The 19,593-nt window shown below is 58.9% G+C and overlaps 2 protein-coding genes across 2 annotated transcripts; both read left to right on the plus strand.

The window, feature by feature from the left end:
- The first annotated feature begins 117 nt into the window (after positions 1-117).
- Positions 118-13,034, plus strand: LOC119094943 (pyridoxal-dependent decarboxylase domain-containing protein 1-like). Its single transcript, XM_037217855.1, has 7 exons — positions 118-204; positions 1,404-1,642; positions 2,045-2,192; positions 3,345-3,372; positions 5,086-5,187; positions 9,834-9,909; positions 12,614-13,034. The coding sequence occupies exons 1-7, from the start codon at positions 125-127 to the stop codon at positions 12,823-12,825; spliced, it is 885 nt and encodes a 294-aa protein (XP_037073750.1). The 5' UTR covers positions 118-124; the 3' UTR covers positions 12,826-13,034.
- Positions 13,035-16,479: 3,445 nt separating this feature from the next.
- LOC119094944 (pyridoxal-dependent decarboxylase domain-containing protein 1-like) lies at positions 16,480-18,527 on the plus strand. The gene is made up of 4 exons (XM_037217856.1): positions 16,480-16,633; positions 17,089-17,247; positions 17,931-17,965; positions 18,519-18,527. Exons 1-4 carry the CDS (start codon positions 16,498-16,500, stop codon positions 18,525-18,527), a joined length of 339 nt encoding a protein of 112 aa, XP_037073751.1. The 5' UTR covers positions 16,480-16,497.
- Positions 18,528-19,593: the final 1,066 nt, after the last annotated feature.

Consider the following 19,593-nt stretch of genomic DNA (forward strand, 5'->3'; position numbering starts at 1 on the left):
GTGGTGACTGTGACAGTGGTGCTCCCGAGGTCCACCTCAGCCTGTGGTGACTGTGACAGTGGTGCCCCGAGGTCCACCTCAGCTCGTGGCGAATGTGCCGCTCTCCGCCCGCAGGCAGCCGGGGATGAGCCTCTTCGTGCCGTCGCCCAACTGCGACAGCCTGGTGGCCATGGTGCGCATGCGCCTGCACGCTCGCTACAGCTCGTGAGTGACGCTCGAGGAAGGGGCTGGGGGACACCGGAGGTCGGGTCACAGCCGCTGGGAGGACCGAGAGGCACGTGCTCCCTGGAGTCCGTAGGGGAGAGATGTCTGGCTGGTGACCTGGCATGGCCTGGTGAAGGACTTACCTCGCCTCGCTGCCTTGTGCTCTAAACGGGGTTGTATAGTGTGCCGCGGCGGAACCTCCCGCAACCGGTCATTTGGTGTTTTTCATCGTCGCTCGACTATGGTCAATCTTCAGGTTGCTGAACGGACCGGTGGCATCCTTTCCCTTCAGTCATGTTGATGCTCAGCACGGTATCCCGGTTTCCAGCTAGCTCTCCAGACCTCCTCCAGACAGCTTGCCGCCGTCGATGGCCCCCTACACTGTGTTCACCATCCCCATCCCCATTGGGGTGGCTGATAATTTGTGTACCGTAGCACGTAAATGGTCTGGTCATTGGCGTTGGCAGCCCTGGGACGTCACGGAACCAACTGCGCGAGTTGGACCAAGGTCACGGGTCCAGCGGTTTGAAGGAGAATGGTATATTTCAGGCCGAAATTGAAATTCGCACGTGCGGGTTTGGATTGGGTGTGTCTGACTCGCACCGCACAGACAGTTATCCCTGTGTTTTTGAAACAGACAGTTTATTACTGGATTGGCTATTTTGGGGATTTTTCTTCGGGCCCTCGCCCGCAGCAACTGAACACGTGTCATCGGTTTGCTTTGGCTCCAGCGAACTACGGCCGTAGCAATTGTGCGGGTCACATTAAGACTTAATTCTGTCTTCGTGTCAGAACGTACCTGATCTTGTTTTTACCAACGTGGCATCCAAAACAATCCAGATTAAAGGGCGTGCAGTCAGCTTGGCAGTCGGCGTGGGCGATAAATGTCGGCTGATGCCAGCAGCGCTATATCTTGCCGACAGACTTAAAGCCAATTTGTGTGACTTCAAGCTGATTTGTTTAAACGTTCGCGGACTTACGTTCGCTGCCCCGGGACATGGAGCGATACTGTTCGCGTTGAGACAGGCTTTTTTGCACCAGAACTGTATTCGGAATGAATTGCTGGTTGTATGTTTTGACCGCTGCCGGCGTCTTGCCAAGTGTCGTATGCGTGACACCCAGTCCTGTGGATTGTCTGCAGAGCATGCTTGTGGCGGCCCCCAAAGTGCCCCTCCCCCTGAGCATTCCCCCGTCGGCAGGTACGCGGCCGTCGGGTATGAGGCGCTGTACGCACGGCCGCCGGTGGTGTACGTCAGCGCCGCCTGCCGGCCGGCGGCCGTAACCGCGCTGATGACGTCACTGGGCCTGCCCGGCGGCGCCGTGCGCCAGGTGCCGCTGAGCGCCGCCTTCGGACTGGCACACGCAATGGACGTGGCGCAGCTGCAGCGCATGATGGACGAGGACGAGAGCGCGCAGAAGGTGCCGCTGCTGGTGATGCGCACGCAGGTGAGAGCCGCGCCGCCGCGCGAGAGCGAGAGGCCGGCCGTTTGGTGGTGCTGTTCCCGGCGCGCCGCACCGCCGCTGCTGTGTCGGTGTGCGTGTTGGTAATGCGACAAGTGCCTGTCCTGGGTTCCTCCATGCATGGTAGGACGGCTCCGGACAATTCAGGTCTTGTCGATTATCATGCTATAGTTAGTGGTTACTTTACAGCCATATATGGCCTGATCTAAAACCCGTGAGGCCCCCACTGCCACAGCGCTGTCGAATACCACGACTGCCATGCGGCTTAGCCATCTCACACACGGCTGCATTTAGACGCGCCTGGTTGCTCGACAATAGCGACCCCTCGCCCGTCCGCTAACCCGCCGGCCGGCTGACCCGACACCACGTGGCCCGGCAGGCACGCCAGACCTAGGTCACGTGGACAACCTGCGCCGCGTCACCGAGCTGTGCCGCGAGCGCGGCGTCTGGTGCCACGTGACTGGACCCAGCCTGGCGGCGCTGGCGCTGGCGGCCGTCGCGGCAGCCTCCGATGGAGCTGACGCTGGGTCAGTGGCGAGCTGACAGGCCGGCCAGCCGAGGCCGGCCGCCGGGCCGGCAGCGCGGCCGGTTCTCTGGACGGTCCGCAGCGTCCAGGCCCGTGCCTGGGCCATGGGTCGGCGTTCTTAACAGCATGGTTATGCGGTTATTGGCGGTAGTGAGGGTGTCGGCGCGAGGTTCACCGTACGGTCAGAGAGATTCCTGCAGGGGGATTCGAACCTGGCCGGAGATTCAGAGGGTGATCAGGTAGTGATGCGTGATCCGCCGCATCTGCCCTGAACAGATCGTCAGGCCCCTGAACAGATCGTCAGGCCCGGAACAGATCGTCAGCGGGGGGGGGGGGGGCATGGAGGATGCTGCGACTGAAATATGGCTTGTGGTTAAGTTAAGATACCTGTGCAATGATTAAGTAATGTTTTTTGAAATGTTGAATTATTTTGTTAATGCTGAAAAAGCCAAATCACGTGCAGGCACTTTAGCGATTAAATTTTGTCGCTGTGGACGCCAGCAACGTCATTGTGCCGCGCTCGTTGTGTGTTACCCGGTGTGATCTTCTCTAATCCCTGTTATCACACACACACGAGGGCATCTTTCACCACCCCAACTAACGTGGGAAGTCCGAACTGAACTGAACTGTAGGACACGCGCCGGCACTAACTGGCACCAGCTATCACCAGCACCAGCGTTGCTAAGCTCCAGCAGTCAACAGCTGACCTACCTCCGGTGGGGCGGCCCAAAGGTCCCCTTTTCCGACCCAGTCCCTCGGCCGTCCGCTGTCGGCCGCCGGGTACAGGGCCGACACGTGACCGGTGGCGGGCTGACACGTGACCGGTGGCGGGGGCCGACATGTGACCGGTGGCGGGGCCGACACGTGACCGGTGGCGGGGCCGACACGTGACCGGTGGCGGGGCCGACACGTGACCGGTGGCGGGGACGTTACGTGACCGATGGCCCGGACGTCACGTGACCGGTGGCCGGGACGTCACGTGACCGGTGGCCGGGCCAACACTTGACCGGTGGCGGGGCCGACAGGTGACTCGCTGAGCCTGGAGCTGGGTGCCTGGCTGGAGGTGCCTGCCTGGCGCGGCGGTGACGCTGTTCCGGGGCCCATTGGCCGGGCAGCCGGCCGGCCTGCCGCCGCCGCGCCCACCCTGCTGCAGGTCATGCCGCCTCTGGACGGCGCTGCTGGTGAGAGCACCGCCGCGCGCAGCGCTGGGGCGCGCCTGGGACTGCCCTGTCATTCGGGGTAGTATGGTCCGTCGTGGTCCACTGTGGTCTGCTCGGAAACACTCTGAATTACTCTGGAACACCGCGGCCTGTTCTAAAACACTGAATTATTCTGAAACACTGGCTTGCCTGAAACATCTGGTGTGTGCCCCCGTATTATTGGCATTCACTCACCCTGGTCTGGTCCACCCTGGTCACCACCCTGGTTCATTGACCGGCCCTGGTCCTCTCTGGTCTCGCCTGGTCTCTCTTGGTCAGCGTTGGTCTACTCACATGAGTCACCCGTACATGTGGCGGCCGCTCCTGCAGCTTTGGCGCGACCCAGACGCCCTGCACCCAGTCGTGCTCTTTTCATTGGGTCTGTGTGCAGCTCTTTTGGGACGAGTGCCGCTCGTATTGGGGACGCGTCGCTTCCAGACGTGCGTTGTGTGCCTATGGAGCCAAGTATGCAGTTCCTGGCCAAAGTGCTTTTCACTCCAGGCTGCGTGATATTCAACAGCTGTATACACTTGTACAGTTTTGTAAACTGGGCCACTTTGCGAGCGTGCCGTGTAATTGTAGCGTCCTGCGACGCTGGAAGATGCTCCCGAGTGACGTACATCTGCTACCCTGGTCACGACTGGCGTCTGTACCATGTATGTACCCTAGGCCGTGATGGCAAGTGCTGTCGTACCGGCTGAACCTCTCCCTTTATATGTCGTCTGTAGTAATGTCCTTTCCTTTTCCGTTCAGTCATCAGCTATCCGCTTTCAACAACTTTAATTCCGCGATTCTCGTCGCCCGACCCTTCCTTCTCCGTAATGCCTGCTTTGTCACGGCGTGTGTTGTCTCGCGCTGCTCTTCGCAGTCCCTGTCGTGTGTCCCGTGCTCGTCACAGTCCCTGTCGTGTGTCTCGTTCTCGTCACAGTCCCTGTTGTGCGTCCCGTTCTCGTCACAGTCCCTGCCGTGTGTCCTGTCCCTCGTCGCAGTCTCGTTCGCGTGTCCTGCCCTCGTCACAGTCCCTGCCGTGTGTCCTGTCCTCGTCGCAGTCCCTGTCGCGTGTCCTGCCCTCGGCTCAGTACCTGCCGTGTGTCCTGTCCTCGTCGCAGTCCTTGTCGCGTTGTCCTGCCCTCGGCTCAGTACCTGCCGTGTGTCCTGCCCTCGGCTCAGTACCTGCCGTGTGTCCTGCCCTCGGCTCAGTACCTGCCGTGTGTCCTGTCCTCGTTCGCAGTCCTTGTCGCGTGTCCTGCCCTCGGCTCAGTGCCTGCCTTGTGTTCTGCCCTCGGCTCAGTCCCTGCCGTGTGCCCTGCTCTCGGCTCAGTACCTGCCGTGTGTCCTGCCCTCGGCTCAGTACCTGCCGTGTGTCCTGTTCTCGTCGCAGTCCTTGTCGCGTGTCCTGCCCTCGGCTCAGTACCTGCCGTGTGTCCTGCCCTCGGCTTAGTCCCTGCCGTGTGTCCTGCTCTCGGCTCAGTCCCCTGCCGTGTGTCTTGCCCCCACCGCAATTCTTGTCGTTTGTCCTGCCCTCCGTCACAGTCCCTGGGCCACCGCACTGTCGCGGTTGCACGAAGTGTCTGAACCCCTTATGTTGCGGTGTGTGATCCAGTCTGTGGACCGCCCCGCGATGCAGTCTGTGGTGGTCTGTTGTGCAGTCTGTGATGCCGTCTGTTGTGAGTCTGACGCGTCCCGTCTCCGCAGTCTCTGGGCCGCCGCGGTGTGGTGGAGCGGATCCACTCTGCGCTGGCGCTTGCCGCCGCTATCGAGTGCAGAGTGACGGCCGTCCCCAAGCTGCAGCTCCTCGTAAGTACCGAGCATGCCGACCCGCCAGAGGTGCCCGGTGATCCCATCTGGAGCTGAGACGCCCCCACCTGGTGATGAGGCTCCCGGTGCGGGCGCGGGATGGTGGGGACACTCTGATATCAAGGGAGGTGTCCGGACGTTTATTTGCATTGCAATACATTTGCATTTAGACGTTATGAAAAGTTTGATGTTCAATCCACTTCGCGCATTATCCCTACAACAAGGGCGCGCATACACACCCGTGCGTTGATATGAAGACCTTTGGTGCAGGAGGTCACAACCGTGTGGAGCTGTGATCATTTGCGCAAACTGTATTTCTGTTGTAGCGGGCTGTGCTGGGCCGAGACCTCTAGTTTACCTCAGTCGCGAGTTGCCACCGAGTCAGATGAGGCGAACATGGGCTGTCGTGAACCGGGGCGGAGCGAGGCGGCGGGCTAGGCAGGCCTTCAGTCTGCCAACTGAGAGTGTTGTAGCTTCAGCAGCCCGGCTGAGCAAGTACGCCTTTCAGGACCGTTTATCTTGCCATCACTGGTCGCATTGCCATGGCGTTTTCGGTAACGAGTGGCTCAATTATTTAAAGGCCGTCCTGTACTATTTGCGATGCACTTGAATGCAGGCTGTCAGATCAGGCGGTTTCACGAAAACAAGTTGAAGAATGCGGCCCGGGGGCAGGTGCCCATCTCGGCCGACAGGTATCCGAACGACCTAGGCTTAAACTGACGGGCAGGAAACACAATCGGCTGAAGGAGTACTGGTCGAATGGTCAGAACATCGGACTCCAGCCGGGGGCCCGGGTTCGAATCCCAGCGGAGCTATTGTTCCTAAGTGATGACTTGCGGGCCGTTGCAGTCGCTGTCGCTCCATGGGGTTGTGACAAGGGTCGTGACGACGTGCGTCAGGGCGACGTGCGTTGCCGTTTTGAGGTCAGATTGCGCCACCGAATTCCAATTTGACCTCCCAGTGCCGATTTGCCTCCTGTCCCAGCGACGTAGCTACACCCATGCTGCGACCCAGACAGATTGGGGCATGAAAACTACGTTGTCGAGCTCAGTTTGTTGTGAGCAATATCTGCATCGAACGTTAGCGTTCGTTTCTCAATAGATTCGCCTCAGTCGCCAAAAAGTATGAACTATTTGAATGTAATTCACTTTGTCTATGAAAATTACCAGAGGTGGCAGGCCCAAAAGTAGTCACTATTCCAGTATTGTATAAATAAAGAAATATATGTATATATACACACATACACATGTACGTATACATATATATATCTGCATATACATATATAGACATGTATATACATATATATATATATATATATATATATATATGTATATGCATATATATATATATATATATATATATATTATATATATATATAGATGATGCCCTAATTGCGAATATATTAGCGCACCTACGACCCGTCAAACTTTAAAGAAAATGGAACCTCACAACGCATTAACCAGCCCTATGTGCGCGATTGCCGAAGGTGACAGGCTCCATTCGCTTACGTTTAGGTATCACCTGGATGGCGAAAGCAATTGCTTTGGGTATCACATCACTCGTCCCACTCCGCAAAAAAAAATGTTGGTCATGTTTCGTCGGATGTTGCCTCTGGTTGGGTTCAGGCAGATGTATTGGTTCGGTTGCATTTAGAAGTGTCTTTCATGTAAGCGCTCCCATGACATACGCCATCTCGTCTGTTTTATTCTCTATTTTCGTTTCATTTGGACTTCCTTTGTCAGATTTGAGACGTGACGTTGTGCTTGGCTTGAGTTTGGGACGCGCCCTAACAATAAAACGGCCTGGACCGAGCCATCAGCATGAAGTTATAACCTGTAAGTTATTAAATGTAAGACGTTCATTACACAGCATCGTCTGTACGACACAAATCATGCCCTAAAGTATATTTGCGTTGGCCCGCGTGGGGGCTGCCTCGCCTGGTGTGCCTTGGATCAGGAGAAGTTGACGTAGCTGTAGCGGATTTTAACGCGTGACGAGATAGGCATTGTATGCTTTCCGTGGTGTGCTTTTTTAAACGTGTCGCCTTGCGTCATGCTCCCGTCATCCCGTCAAAAATCCCGAGGTATGTTATTTTCAAACACCGCAGAGTATGTACAGTGGTGCTACCCAACTTATAGCAAGAGGGACATGGTGGGTACATGCACCTACCATGTACAAGTACATGGTAGGTGCTACCCAACTTATAGCAAGAGGGACACTTTCTCACAACTCAGGTACTGTCTGTCCGTGGGCCTGCATTGGGCCTCCTCGCCTCCCCCTCCCCCCCCCCCCCCCCCACATAGTGCTGTGCTGCGTTGTGATGTTACGGTGACGTTCGTGCCCTTTCGCCGTCTCGCAGGCGTGATTTTATCCGCCCGACTATTTAAGCCTCCAATGACTACACAGGGGACATGTATCAACGACACACACACATACGGACCATGCACACATCACCGCTTGGAGAACACAACTGATCTGGTCAGCGAGTTCCCGTGAAGTGGTCGTACAATCTCGTCAGCGTTAGGTGTAATCACGGCAATCAATATGCAAAGTACAGTACATCCTGCAGCACTGGTCGGGATGTTTTGATCACCCTTCCGTCTTGCGCCGCGCTCTGCGTACTCGGTCTAGTGGTACCGGACGCGGTACCCGCGGGAGCCAGTCTTCGCGTTGTAGTCGACCTGGACGCTGCTGTGGGGCAGCTGTACATAGTAGCCACCCCGCGTCCCGTGCTGGTCCCGGATCTCGTACTTGCCCTGGGGGATGTCAGATAGGTCAGCGTGAGGTTAACTGGGGGAGGGGCGCGGGGGGGGGACCCTGCGGCGATGGTGGACTGGCTGCAGGCGGTCGGCAATTGCACGAGACGCGGGTTGGCTTCAGCCGGAGTGCGCTCGGTCGACGATCGCCGTACTCACCACTATTTTGCATTTGGATGCGATTTACATTGTCTTGTTTTTGTACATCACGGTCATCTAAGAATAGCGGTGCATAGCTCTTCCCGTGAACAGTGAGGAGATCCGGTTGTCGGGGCCAGCTATCACCCGGTGTCCCACACTTGGGTCGTCGCACCTGACGCGCCCCGGACCAGGGGTAGCGGATGTTGTAGCTGTAGCGGTAGCTCTTGCCGTGGTCGTGCGGGTGATGAACGGGGGGACGGTGGCGGTGGACGCCGTGCGGGACAGGGTGCCTGTGGTAGTACCGACCATGGCACAGTGCCACCCAGGCCACCAGGTAGAGAAGCAACAGGAACTGATGGAAGAAGACAGACTGTTTAGTGTCACGGGCAAACATTGCTTTTCTAGGGCGGTAACAATTGGCATGTTCAGTGACACTGGCAAACTTTTTTCGGTTGGGCAGTGACAACTGGAATGCTTGGTAACACGGGCAAACATTTTTCGGTAGGGCAGTGACAACTGGGATGCTTGGTGACACTGGCAAACTTTTTTCGGTAGGGCAGTGACAACTGGGATGCTTGGTGACACTGGCAAACATTTTTCGGTAGGGCAGTGACAACTGGGATGCTTGGTGACACTGGCAAACTTTTTTCGGTAGGGCAGTGACAACTGGGATGCTTGGTGACACGGGCAAACATTTTTCGGTAGGGCAGTGGCAATTGGCGTGTTCAGCTACACGGATACTTTTCTCTAGGGTGGCAGCAATTGACATGTTCGGCGACACGGGCAAATATGTTTCGGTACGGCACCAGCAATTGGCATGGAAGAACCCACGTGACGCAGCTGAAGGAGCTTCCTAACCGTGTGTTTACCGTACATGCGATCTGGCGTGGCTGAAGTTGGTAGCAGTTTTTGAAACGCTAATTGCCATCACCTGGCACGAGCCATCCGATCATCCGAAAGTAAAACGGTTTTCAGATGTTCAAGTATTGGCTTTCTGAGGTCTTCCACGCGTCCCGTTCGCTCAGCTTCATATTTGCGGCGCGTTTTGTGCCATAGTTGGGGAAGTAAGGTCTGGTGGTGCTGGCTATCCGGCCATCGTATTTGTGCCGTTCGGGGTGTGCGGAGATTTGCCCGAATACCGGGCTTGGTTTCTCCGTGACTGGCTGTCGCGTTCGCATGTCTGTCTGAGCATCTGTGTCCCAATGCTGGATTGCCCTGCCGTCTTTTGCGCTAAGCACTGCGCAGAGGTCTCCCCTGTCCCGTAATGGTGAACAGTATAGTGCGGAGGGAAATTAAATGCACCGTTATGGGGGGAGCGGTGACGATGTTGGAGTCCTTGATGCAAGGTGGCTGGGAAAGGTAAAGGGAGATGTCTGCTCGTTTTTCGCGCCGCTGTGGGCTGGCATTTAATTTGAAAAGGGTGGGAACACTCCGGCATGGCCTACTACCCTTTCCCTGGATACAATTTAGTTTAATCCCCAGACTTGAGTTTAGTTTGCAGGAATAACTGCAACTCTGGCGCTCGCGTTGAAGTGACTTACTGTGGTTGACTACAGTGGAATGCGGCTCGATGTCAATTTAATTGTGAAGACTGTTAATGGTCAACGCTATCTGTGATGTGGTTGTTAGCTGGTCCTGTATCCGGGATATTCTCCGTGGCTGTTGCGGCCGTTCAGCAGCGTGAGGGATGTGAAGGGGCCGGCCGGTGTTGTGACCTGTGTCACTGACGGTCGTCTGCGCCGTCGCCAGAGCGCCCGGCCCGGCAAGGAGGTGGCTCCGGTGGCCGACATCGACAAACTGCTCTCCCAGTCCGTCAACTTCACGGGTAAGCCCGCCGGCCCCGCCCCCGGCACCGGACCGACGCCCCCCGATCAGGACCGACACCTCACAGTGAGCCCGCCGGGCCCCCGCCCCGGCGCGGCGCGGCGGCGCCCTCGCGGTAAGCCCGCTGGGCCCCCGCCCCGGCGCCGGACCGACACCCCCGACCAGGACCGACACCTCACAGTAAGCCCGTCGGCCCCCGTCCCGGTGTGGCGCGGCAGCGCCCACGCGTCTGTCGGGGTCGAGGGGCCGGCGCGCCCCAGCCTGTGGGCTCTGAGGAGCTCCGTGTCCAGGACCGGTCGGACTGCCGCCTCGCAACGGCAGCTGAGACCACGCCTGGCAACAGGCCGGCCGGGTGCGGCTTCAGTCCAGCTCAGATTCCTCCGGCCCTGCCGTTTAGAACTGGGATGCAGGTAGTTGCGTAGGCTTTCTCATGCTTGGGTCATGAATTGTGTTCAGCACTCGGTAGGTCAAGATTAAGAATGCCTAGCTGAAGACCAAACTAGCACCCACTACCGGAGTTCCTTCGCCAGCTAATTGCAACAGATGAACAAACATTTCGGTCAGAACAACAGTCGAAGTCGGTGGAGATAACTCGAACGAACCCTTTCTGTCCGCGTCGTGGTGGGGATGGGGGGGGGGGGGGGGGCGTTTCCCATGCATTTCCTTGCTGTTCAAGCGTTCAGCCAAGGACAGGTCTCAGAAGTACTACACTTGACTCGTGCTGAGTCGTCAGTGCATCGGGAAATAATACGAGGGTTTGTTGATGGCGTCATATTATTTAGATTAAACAGATTACTATCATGTCACCACTACAGTGCAGAATGTTGCAAACTGCTAATTTTGCTTGAAACACATAACAGACCGGCGAGGAGTATAGCGTTTGTAGTGACCTGGAGGCGTTGTCTGATCGTGTATGAGTGTTATCATCTGGGTGACCAGTTTTCTAGCTTTGGCAAATCATTCGACCGCAAATTCTAAAGCCTTTGCTGATTTGTTTGTGATATCAGTAGTGCGGTTGGAACTGATGGATCGTCCAATGCAAAGAAAGGAGAAATATGAATGTATGTAACGAGATATATTTTTTGGGTGGTGGGCAGTGCAAAACACCTGTGGTTCCGTACAGCTGTGGCGGTGCTCGAACCTGAAAGACACGTTCGCCTTGTGTACGGTCATCGGTGGCAGCTGTGCCTTGCCAGTGGTGCCACTCTGATCGGCGCCGCCGATGTCGACAGCTCAGTTTTGTGAAAGAAGTTGAGATCTCTGCGATGGACCTGGAGCTGTACAGTGTCAGGCAAGGCGTGCCAGCGGATTACCTTCTTCCCACGCAAAACAAAACATTACCAACGCTTTCGCTTATCTCTTACCATTAAGGAGTACCGCTTCCTGTTGGGTCGTGTCGGTATTGGTTTTGTTGTCGTGCGCTCTCCTGTTTTAGTGTATTCTCCGACACAGTATACTAAACTTTGCGCATAGAGCTAACAATACGATGAGCGCGGCGCCAGTGTCGACGCCCAGAGGCGGAATGAGGCGGCGTCGCCTCGACCGATTCTGGCTTTGGGGCAAAGGTCAACGCCACGTAAAGGTCACGCCCGCATGGCATGGCGGGGGGCGGGGACTAGCGAAAGAGCTGACTAGCGAGAGTTGGTCAAAATGTGTCGAAATAAAGGAGTTGTATCGAACTTTTTATGTCATTTTCGTTTGTTTTTTTTCCACCAGTTGTAAACCCCATGCTGATAGCCAAGTCTAAAGGGAGCGTCGTTAAATGTTCAACAAAAAAGGAATGGTGGATGGTGGGCGAGTATATCAGCTATCAGAAACGAGCGTTTGTCTGACAGCTAAAAATTTACAAACAAACACCGCAGGATGATTGATCTGAATCTGATCTGACCGGACCAGCCCCTGTGACCTGACCCTGACCTCTTCGGCCACTCTCCGTGACCTGACCACCTGCAGTGACGGTGCTTTATTCGGCTGAAAAAATGGGCTTGTTCCGGCCTGTGTCATAGCATAGTCCGGGTTTGTTTCAGCTCGTTTAAAAATTTGAACTCAGCCAGTGAATCACGCGTCCGGTCAAAGGTCACCAGATTTCCGAGACACGCAACTAGGGTGGCACTAATGACGTTGCCGGATTTGGGTGCATGACCGTCGGGACTTGTACATCCGGCAGCGTGCCTGTAAACGCGTGGTATTTTCGTTTCAGCCTGTGCTACCGAAAAGCTTTGTTTCATCCAGTGCACCGTGCTTCACCGTTTAGTGCTGTCTGTGGGTTGTCCTTAATATTCCAGGATGCTCCGGAAAAAACATGCGACGCAACGCAGGCCTCGTGCAATTTCCTTTTGGCGTACGCCGGAATTGCGGAACTAACGTCACCAAGACAATTATTTGCCAACAAGCCGATAGAAGATCGCATGAACGGCGGCCCGAACAGTTTGGTTGTCTTGTAGTTTCCAACTATCAATATTTTCCCCCAATTTAACCCCACCACGCTTCCGTCGCTGAAACCGATCACTGATGCGACCCGACCGACCATTCTGGTCGGTGTATGCTTATGGTGTGATGTGATGTGTGTATGAACACGGGGAAGCCCATCTCTAGTGTGGAGAGAGGTCAGCCGACCTGCTCCGTTTGTGGTTGACGCCTGTGCCTCCGCGGAGTCGCTTCGGCGCTATGCCGCACCCCGCGCTAAAGGCAACGATGTTGCCAGGTGGTGCTGGAGAGCCTGTCGCCCGTGGTCGTCTTCCGCTACAACAACGACGCCGTTGACGACATGGCCTACCTGGACAACCTCAACTCTTGGGTGAGTTGCCTGCGTCCCTTGCTCGCGTTTTGCAGCAGTTCGACCTTGTTGGGATTTGGCGATGACACGCTGAAACGAGCCGAACAGTGCATCTTCCCGATGAGTCGTCACGTGATGTAGTTATTCCATCGGCTTCGTTTCCTTTAAGTTGTGGATATGAAGCGCTGTAAGTCTTTGTTCTTTATTGCCGACATGACGCTCCTGTAGCCGTAAGGCCCGATTTCCCCCGGACACGCCCACGCTTCTCAACGCTCTACTTGGCCTCGAGCTTGCTGAGGTGTCCTGCACACGCTGCTTTCCATGCGTAATTTTCGTTGTTCATGGCGCATTCCTACAACATTACAGCACGGGCCATGGGGTTTGGCTGGAGGCTGGTCCGTGACTTGCATAAATTGAATATCACGATGTATTAAAAGCAACAGTTGCGTTTCGAAAGAAACTGCGAATAGCGTGCGTCTAGCTAGCGAAGGCCACAGCAACATTTGCAAGGTGCACTCGGCCACTGATCACTGCATGGCACTCTGCCATCCGCGCACGTGGCATGTCTAAAGTGTAGAGAGGGCGTGGTCACGGCCAGTGACACTGACATTTCACCCCCGCGCCCCCCTGTGCTGAGCGCTGAGCGTGACACGGAACAGAGCAGGGCTGGGACCGGCCGGACTGAGCGGTCGCACACCGTCTGGCCACCGTCGACCGCAGTGCTCCGTACATGGATTTCCTGTCGGCAGTTTCTGTCGCGTTTTGGAAGCGAACCGGTGGCATATCGCTCACGCGGTGATCCCCTGATGACACGTACTTGGCGCGGGTGACGAACCTCGGGCGTCGGAATGCGGCGTGTGTTGATTCCTGTCGTGACAACGTTGAACCCAGCCCGTGACCCTCGTGACTCTTGACTCGTGAATCTGCTGGTGACCCTTGAGTTGCCGTAACCTGTTCCGCTAGCCCTTCCATGAACGTACCCCCCCCCCCCCCGCTGGTGACTCATGAACTCGCTGCTCGCCCTTGACCTCGCCGTGACCCGCTAACCTGGATCTGCCGTGACCTGTGGCCCTGTGTGACCGTGCTGTGACCCTGCCATGATTCAGGACCTACTACTTCTCCGATGACACCACCACGACCCCGTGAACCCCACCGTGACCTTGTCGTATGACTCGCCGCCGCGCCGGCAGTTGGGGCCAGATCATGCAGCGTGACCTGCCGGAGGTGCCGGATCCAGCTGCTGGACGTGGCCGGCAGCGCGCTTCTGCCTGCGCTTCTCACCGCTGACCGAACCGTGCCGGCCGCTGGAGGACGACGTGCCCTCGACGAGTGGGCCGAGTGTCTCGGACAGCAGATCGTGAGGGGCCGAGTTGTCTCGGACAGCAGATCGTGAGTGAGCCGAGTGCCTCGGACAGGCAGATCCTGAGTGGGCCGAGTGTCTCGGACAGCAGATCGTGAGTGGGCCGAGTGTCTCGGACAGTAGAGCGTGAGTGGGCTGGTGTTGTCTCGGACAGCAGATCGTGAGTGGGCTGAGTGTCTCTGACAAGCAGATCGTGAGAGGGGGCCGGCCTACTACAAGTATTTACTGTTCACGGACGGATCAGCTCCACAGAGGAAGTGTGGGGGCACCTGGCGGCCGCGTTCCCCATTGGTAAAGCACCGGCCCGAGTTGCCACTGTGACGTCACAAGTGCCTACGTCATACATGGGCAACTATTCTAACTGTAGGAGCTGTTGTGGTGCACCTTCCTGTGACGCCACAGCCCGCAGTAACTGCGTCAAGCACGGCTTGGAGTAGAGTCACCTGTGTATGACGTTGGCACTGCGACGTCATAGGTAGCAACTCAGGTAGGTGCTTTGCCAATAGCCGTCTCGCGGCCCAGCCGCCCGGCGGCAGGGCTGACCACTTACGCGCTGCTCGCACGTGACCCGGAAAAAGCAGGAGAGGAGGGCAAGCGGCAAGCACACGTGCTGATACTGCGACTCTGGCCTGTGCAATAAACCACCCATCACTGCGGCCAGTGCGGCTGGGCGCCAGTGTGTGCGTCTGTGTCTGTGGTGCCGGTTTGTGGTGTGCAGCTGACGCCTGTAGGGCCTGCCCTACAGGCAGCTCATGAAGGGGCTCTTCGGTGCTGCGCTGTTTGCGATGAGCGTTTCCTGTGACGGTGGCTGTCTGCTGAGCCGGCGGTGCTGAGACCCGGTGCTGGTTGCCTGCCATGAGCGGCTGGTTTCTGTGACGTGGCTGGTGCTGTGCTGTGTGCTCAGCCGGCGGTGCTGAGACCCGGTGCTGTGCTGTCTGCCATCAACGGCTGGTTCCTGTGACGGTGACTTTCTGCTGAGCCGTGCTGCCGAACAGCACGCCTGCGGGGCCCGCCGCGCGGAGCCCATGTCTGCGCGTCGGCACGCCTTGACCCGAGCGGACGCGCGGCTGCAGGAGATCCTGAACGCCACGGTGCACACCGGCGCGGTTCGCAGAACTGACGGCGGCCGGCCAGCTGCGGGCCGTGCCGCTGCTCAACTGGGCGGGACTGGGCGCCGTCCGCTACATCCCGACCCACCTGCAGCCGCTCATGGAGGCAGGGGTCACCGACTCAGGTCAGCCGGGGTCAGACGGCGGCGCCGACTGAGATCGGGCGGGGTTGCCCACTCAGGTCAGCCGGGGTCACCGACTCAGGTCAGCCGGGGGTCAGACGGCGGCGCCGACTGAGATCAGGCGGGGTTGCCCACTCAGGTCAGGTGGGGTCACCGGCTCAGGTCAGCCGGGGTCAGGCGGCGGTGCCGACTCAGATCAGGTGGGGTCGCCGACTGATGTCAGACGGGGTCGCCGACTCAGGTTAGGCGGCAGCGCTGACTGTGTAGTCGGCTCCAGCCGCGGAATCGCCGACTAAGGGTGCGGAGGCAGACAGGATCATAGGTCGACGGGGTGAAGGGGTGGGTTCACTAGACGCGGCAGGTGACACTTCCTCAGGTCAGGAGGGTGTCGAGAGGGGCGCCACGGGCGACGGTCACTGGCCCGAGCTAGCGGACCACACGGGGATGCGGAGTTTGGTCAGACCGGTGGCTTCGCGGTGGATCCTCGCGCCGGTCGGCTGGCATGATCAGACTACAGGTGTCACTACAGGCTACGTCACGGTGTCGCACGCTGATTTACGCATCGCGGAGAATGTCCGGGCAGTTATGAGATGGCGAGTCACAGACTGCCACGACCGCTCGCTCCGCAGCCTGTCGCGCTCCGCCGCGATGGCGGCGCCAGTCGTGGGCTGAGTTCCCCGGGGCAGCCGAGACTGCGTGGACGGTGTTCAGTGTGCCAATAGCGGCTGTGGCCAACGCCGTCCTGTGGCACGTGGTTCGCTCCTCTTGCCCGCAGGCAAGGAGGACATCAACAAACTGAATACCGAGCTGCTGACGAAGCTGAAGTCGACTGACTCGGGCCTTTTCGCTAGGTATGGATGCATCTCTGAAATCAATTTCCGACAGCCTTCCCAGTCAGTGTACACATGACGTGGAATAGGTTTCGGTGATATCGATGACCGATTAAGAAGGCCTGACTTTTCAAAAGAACGTTGATACATGAGTCGATGCGGACGGATGGTTATAGATATGAACACAAGCGCTGCGCTTGCCATGTCTCGTCACACCGTTACATGTTGGAGTTTCAAGTGCGTTTGTTGTCAAAGTGTCATTCAATCACCGCTCACACGGTGTTCAGGTGAGTTTCTGGCGGCGCAGGCCAGTTCCACCTACTGTGGCCCATCTGTTGCTGGCATGCGATAACGAGTTCGTTGTGCGGTCGCCAGGCGACGGAGAGGATGGCATGGTCTGTATCCGGTTCGGCATGGTCACCATGGACACGGACGTAGACGAGCTGTGCAGCTTGCTGCTGGACCTCGGAGGGCAGATCGAGGAGTCCTCGCGCTTCCTCGAGACCATGTCCGAGATGCTCATGAAAGGTCAACTTCGCCTCCGGGGCTTGTTTATGATGTTCGGACGGCAGATTTCACCCTGGGGGTGTGGATCGAACCGAATCATCATAGGGCGTCCGAACCTCGATACTTCAGCTGGTTTCGAATACGCATCTTTACTTGAATGGCGGCTTCGGATGGCGCGATTTAACGCCGTTTGACTGAGCTGTGCCAATTAATTCTGTAATCTGAAACCTTTTTGTTATCAGCATGTATTGCCTCCGTTGGCGTCGTCACAAATGTTCATTTCCTCACGCGGTAAGCTGGCATGTGCTTCTTCGTGCACCAGGATTTGCATTTACTGGTGATGCCGTTTACGCAAGCCTAGTACGATGCGGCACTGCGTTACACTGCTCACATCTTTCCACAGCCTGGGAGAGCTGAGATGTTCCCCGGCCGTGTCTTTCGCCTGTCGGCGTGCTGACCCGCTCCGCGCGGCGCAGGCATCGAGGAGGCCAACCAGGACCTGCGCAAGGAGTCCGAGGACCAGCTGTGGCAGGAGGGCGTGCTGCGACACGTGCCGCTGGTGGGCACCATCGTCAACTGGTGGTCGCCATCGCCCAAGCCGGCCGTCCGAGGCCGCCGACTCGACCTGGCCGAAGGTCAGACCCAGTCCCGCCGGTGCAGGGGAGGGGAGGGGTCGCCTGGCCGAAGGTCAGACCCAGCCCCGCCGGTGGGACGGGAGGGGAGAGGGTCGACGGGTCGACCTGGCGAAGGTCAGACCCAGCCCCCGGTGCAGGGGAGGGGAGGGTCGACGGGTCGACCTGGCCGAAGGTCAGACCCAGCCCCGCCGGTGCAGGGGAGGGGAGGGGTCGACGGGTCGACCTGGCCGAAGGTCAGACCCAGCCCCGCCGGTGCAGGGGAGGGGAGAGGTCGACGGGTCGACCTGGCCGAAGGTCAGACCCAGCCCGCCGGTGCAGGGGAGGGAGGGGTCGAACGGGTCGACCTGGCCGAAGGTCAGACCCAGCCCCGCCGGTGCAGGGGAGGGGAGAGGTCGACGGGTCGACCTGGCCGAAGGTCAGACCCAGCCCCGCCGGGCAGGGAGGGGAGGGGTCGACGGGTCGACCTGGCCGAAGGTCAGACCCAGCCCCGCCGGTGGACGGGAGGGGGAGAGGTCGACGGGTCGACCTGGCCGAAGGTTCAGACCCAGCCCCGCCGGTGCAGGGAGGGGAGGGGTCGACGGGTCGACCTGGCCGAAGGTCAGACCCAGCCCCGCCGGTGGACGGGAGGGGAGAGGTCGACGGGTCGACCTGGCCGAAGGTCAGACCCAGCCCCGCCGGTGCAGGGGAGGGGAGAGATCGACGGGTCGACCTGGCGAAGGTCAGACCAGCCCGGCCGGTGCAGGGGAGGGGAGGGGTCGACGGGTCGACCTGGCCGAAGGTCAGACCAGCCCGGCCGGTGCAGGGGAGGGGAGAGGTCGACGGGTCGACCTGGCCGAAGGTCACACCCAGCTCCGCCGGTGCAGGGGAGGGGAGGGGTCGACGGGTCGACCTGGCCGAGGATCAGACCCAGCCCCGCCGGTGCAGGGGAGGGGAGGGTCGACGGGTCGACCTGGCCGAAGGTCAGACGCAGCCCCGCCGGTGCAGGGGAGGGGAGAGATCGACGGGTCGACCTGGCCGAAGGTCAGACCCAGCCCCGCCGGTGCAGGGGAGGGGAGGGGTCGACGGGTGGACCTGGCCGAAGGTCAGACCCAGTCCCGCCGTTGCAGGGAGAGGGAGAGGTCGACGGGTCGACCTGGCCGAAGGTCAGACCCAGCCCCGCCGGTGGAGGGGAAGGGAGGGGAGGTCAAACGCCCAGAGGATGACTGTGATGTGCAGTGGGTGTTTCTTGTGTTCGTCAACCGCGTTTTTCGCCTTCGTTTTCGGTCGCCCAGCTTACGTAATGTGCGTGTATTTATCAGCCGATGTGGCTGCTGCGGTCGTCGGGTGTGTCACGTCCCCTGGAAATACGGATCAGCGACAGTATACTGAGAAGGGAATTGAATCCAGACGCGAGTATTCATGCACCCAACGCATAGATCTCCGGCGCCGAGCCTTGTGTGTTGTCGCTCGCGCCCGCTTGCTGGCGCTGACCCGCACCGGCCCGCAGGCGTGCTGCAGACCACCGAGGAGACGTACAAGTCCACGTCCAGGTCCGCCGCAGCTCGTCGGCCACCGCCGGCACACAGCACTCCAGGTGAGGCCGCCGGCCGCCGCGGCCGCGCCGGCTGCTGGCCAGGCCCCGCCGCGGCCGCGCCCTGCCGGGACCGCGCGCTGCCGGGCCGACGCCGGCGTGCGGGAGTGGCGCGCTCTCGCGCCCGGCTCAGGGGGCAGGCCGCCGGTCGGACGGGCCGCCGTGTGTGAGCTCTGATGTTTTGGCTCGCGGGGTGAGGGGTTCGACGGTGCTGTGAGCCGAAGCGGACGGCGCTCGCCCTGGACTGAGCCGCGAGATCGTGTGTGTCTGCGCGAACTGAGAGCAGGGATCGGTGCGCTTTGTGCAATTTGCGAATTAGAAACTCACACGCATTTCGCTCTGCTGTGGGATTGCACACGCAATCAAAGGGCGCGACCTTGCGGTCTGAAGTGAACACCGCCGTGTCAGCTGTGTAAGTTGCGAGCGTATCTGCTGCCGTATACCCTTCGTGCCCCTGACTGCTCCCGGCCTGGTGCGTCATGTCGAGGACGACAAGCCACCGAACGTCCTGCTGCGTACATTTGTTTTCATCACACTTTGCTGCCGTCACTACGTAGATCTTGCGCGGCGCCTGCTGGCCGGCAGTTCGCCGTCGGTATGTCGCGTGGCGAGGCACACTGTGCGTATCCGTCGCCCTGGCGACCACGCGGGCGTCACATCGCTCGTCGCCTCCGTTGCAGGACTTCCTCCTCGGCATCGGCGTCCGGCGGTGCGCCGGCGCCGCCGACTCCCGCGCGGCCGGAGGAGCCCCCGGCCGCCCCGGGCATCGCCAACCG

The sequence above is a fragment of the Pollicipes pollicipes genome, unplaced genomic scaffold (genome assembly GCF_011947565.3).
Source record: "Pollicipes pollicipes isolate AB1234 unplaced genomic scaffold, Ppol_2.1 Scaffold_4219;HRSCAF=4965_pilon_pilon_pilon, whole genome shotgun sequence".
Lineage (NCBI taxonomy): Eukaryota > Metazoa > Arthropoda > Thecostraca > Pollicipedomorpha > Pollicipedidae > Pollicipes > Pollicipes pollicipes.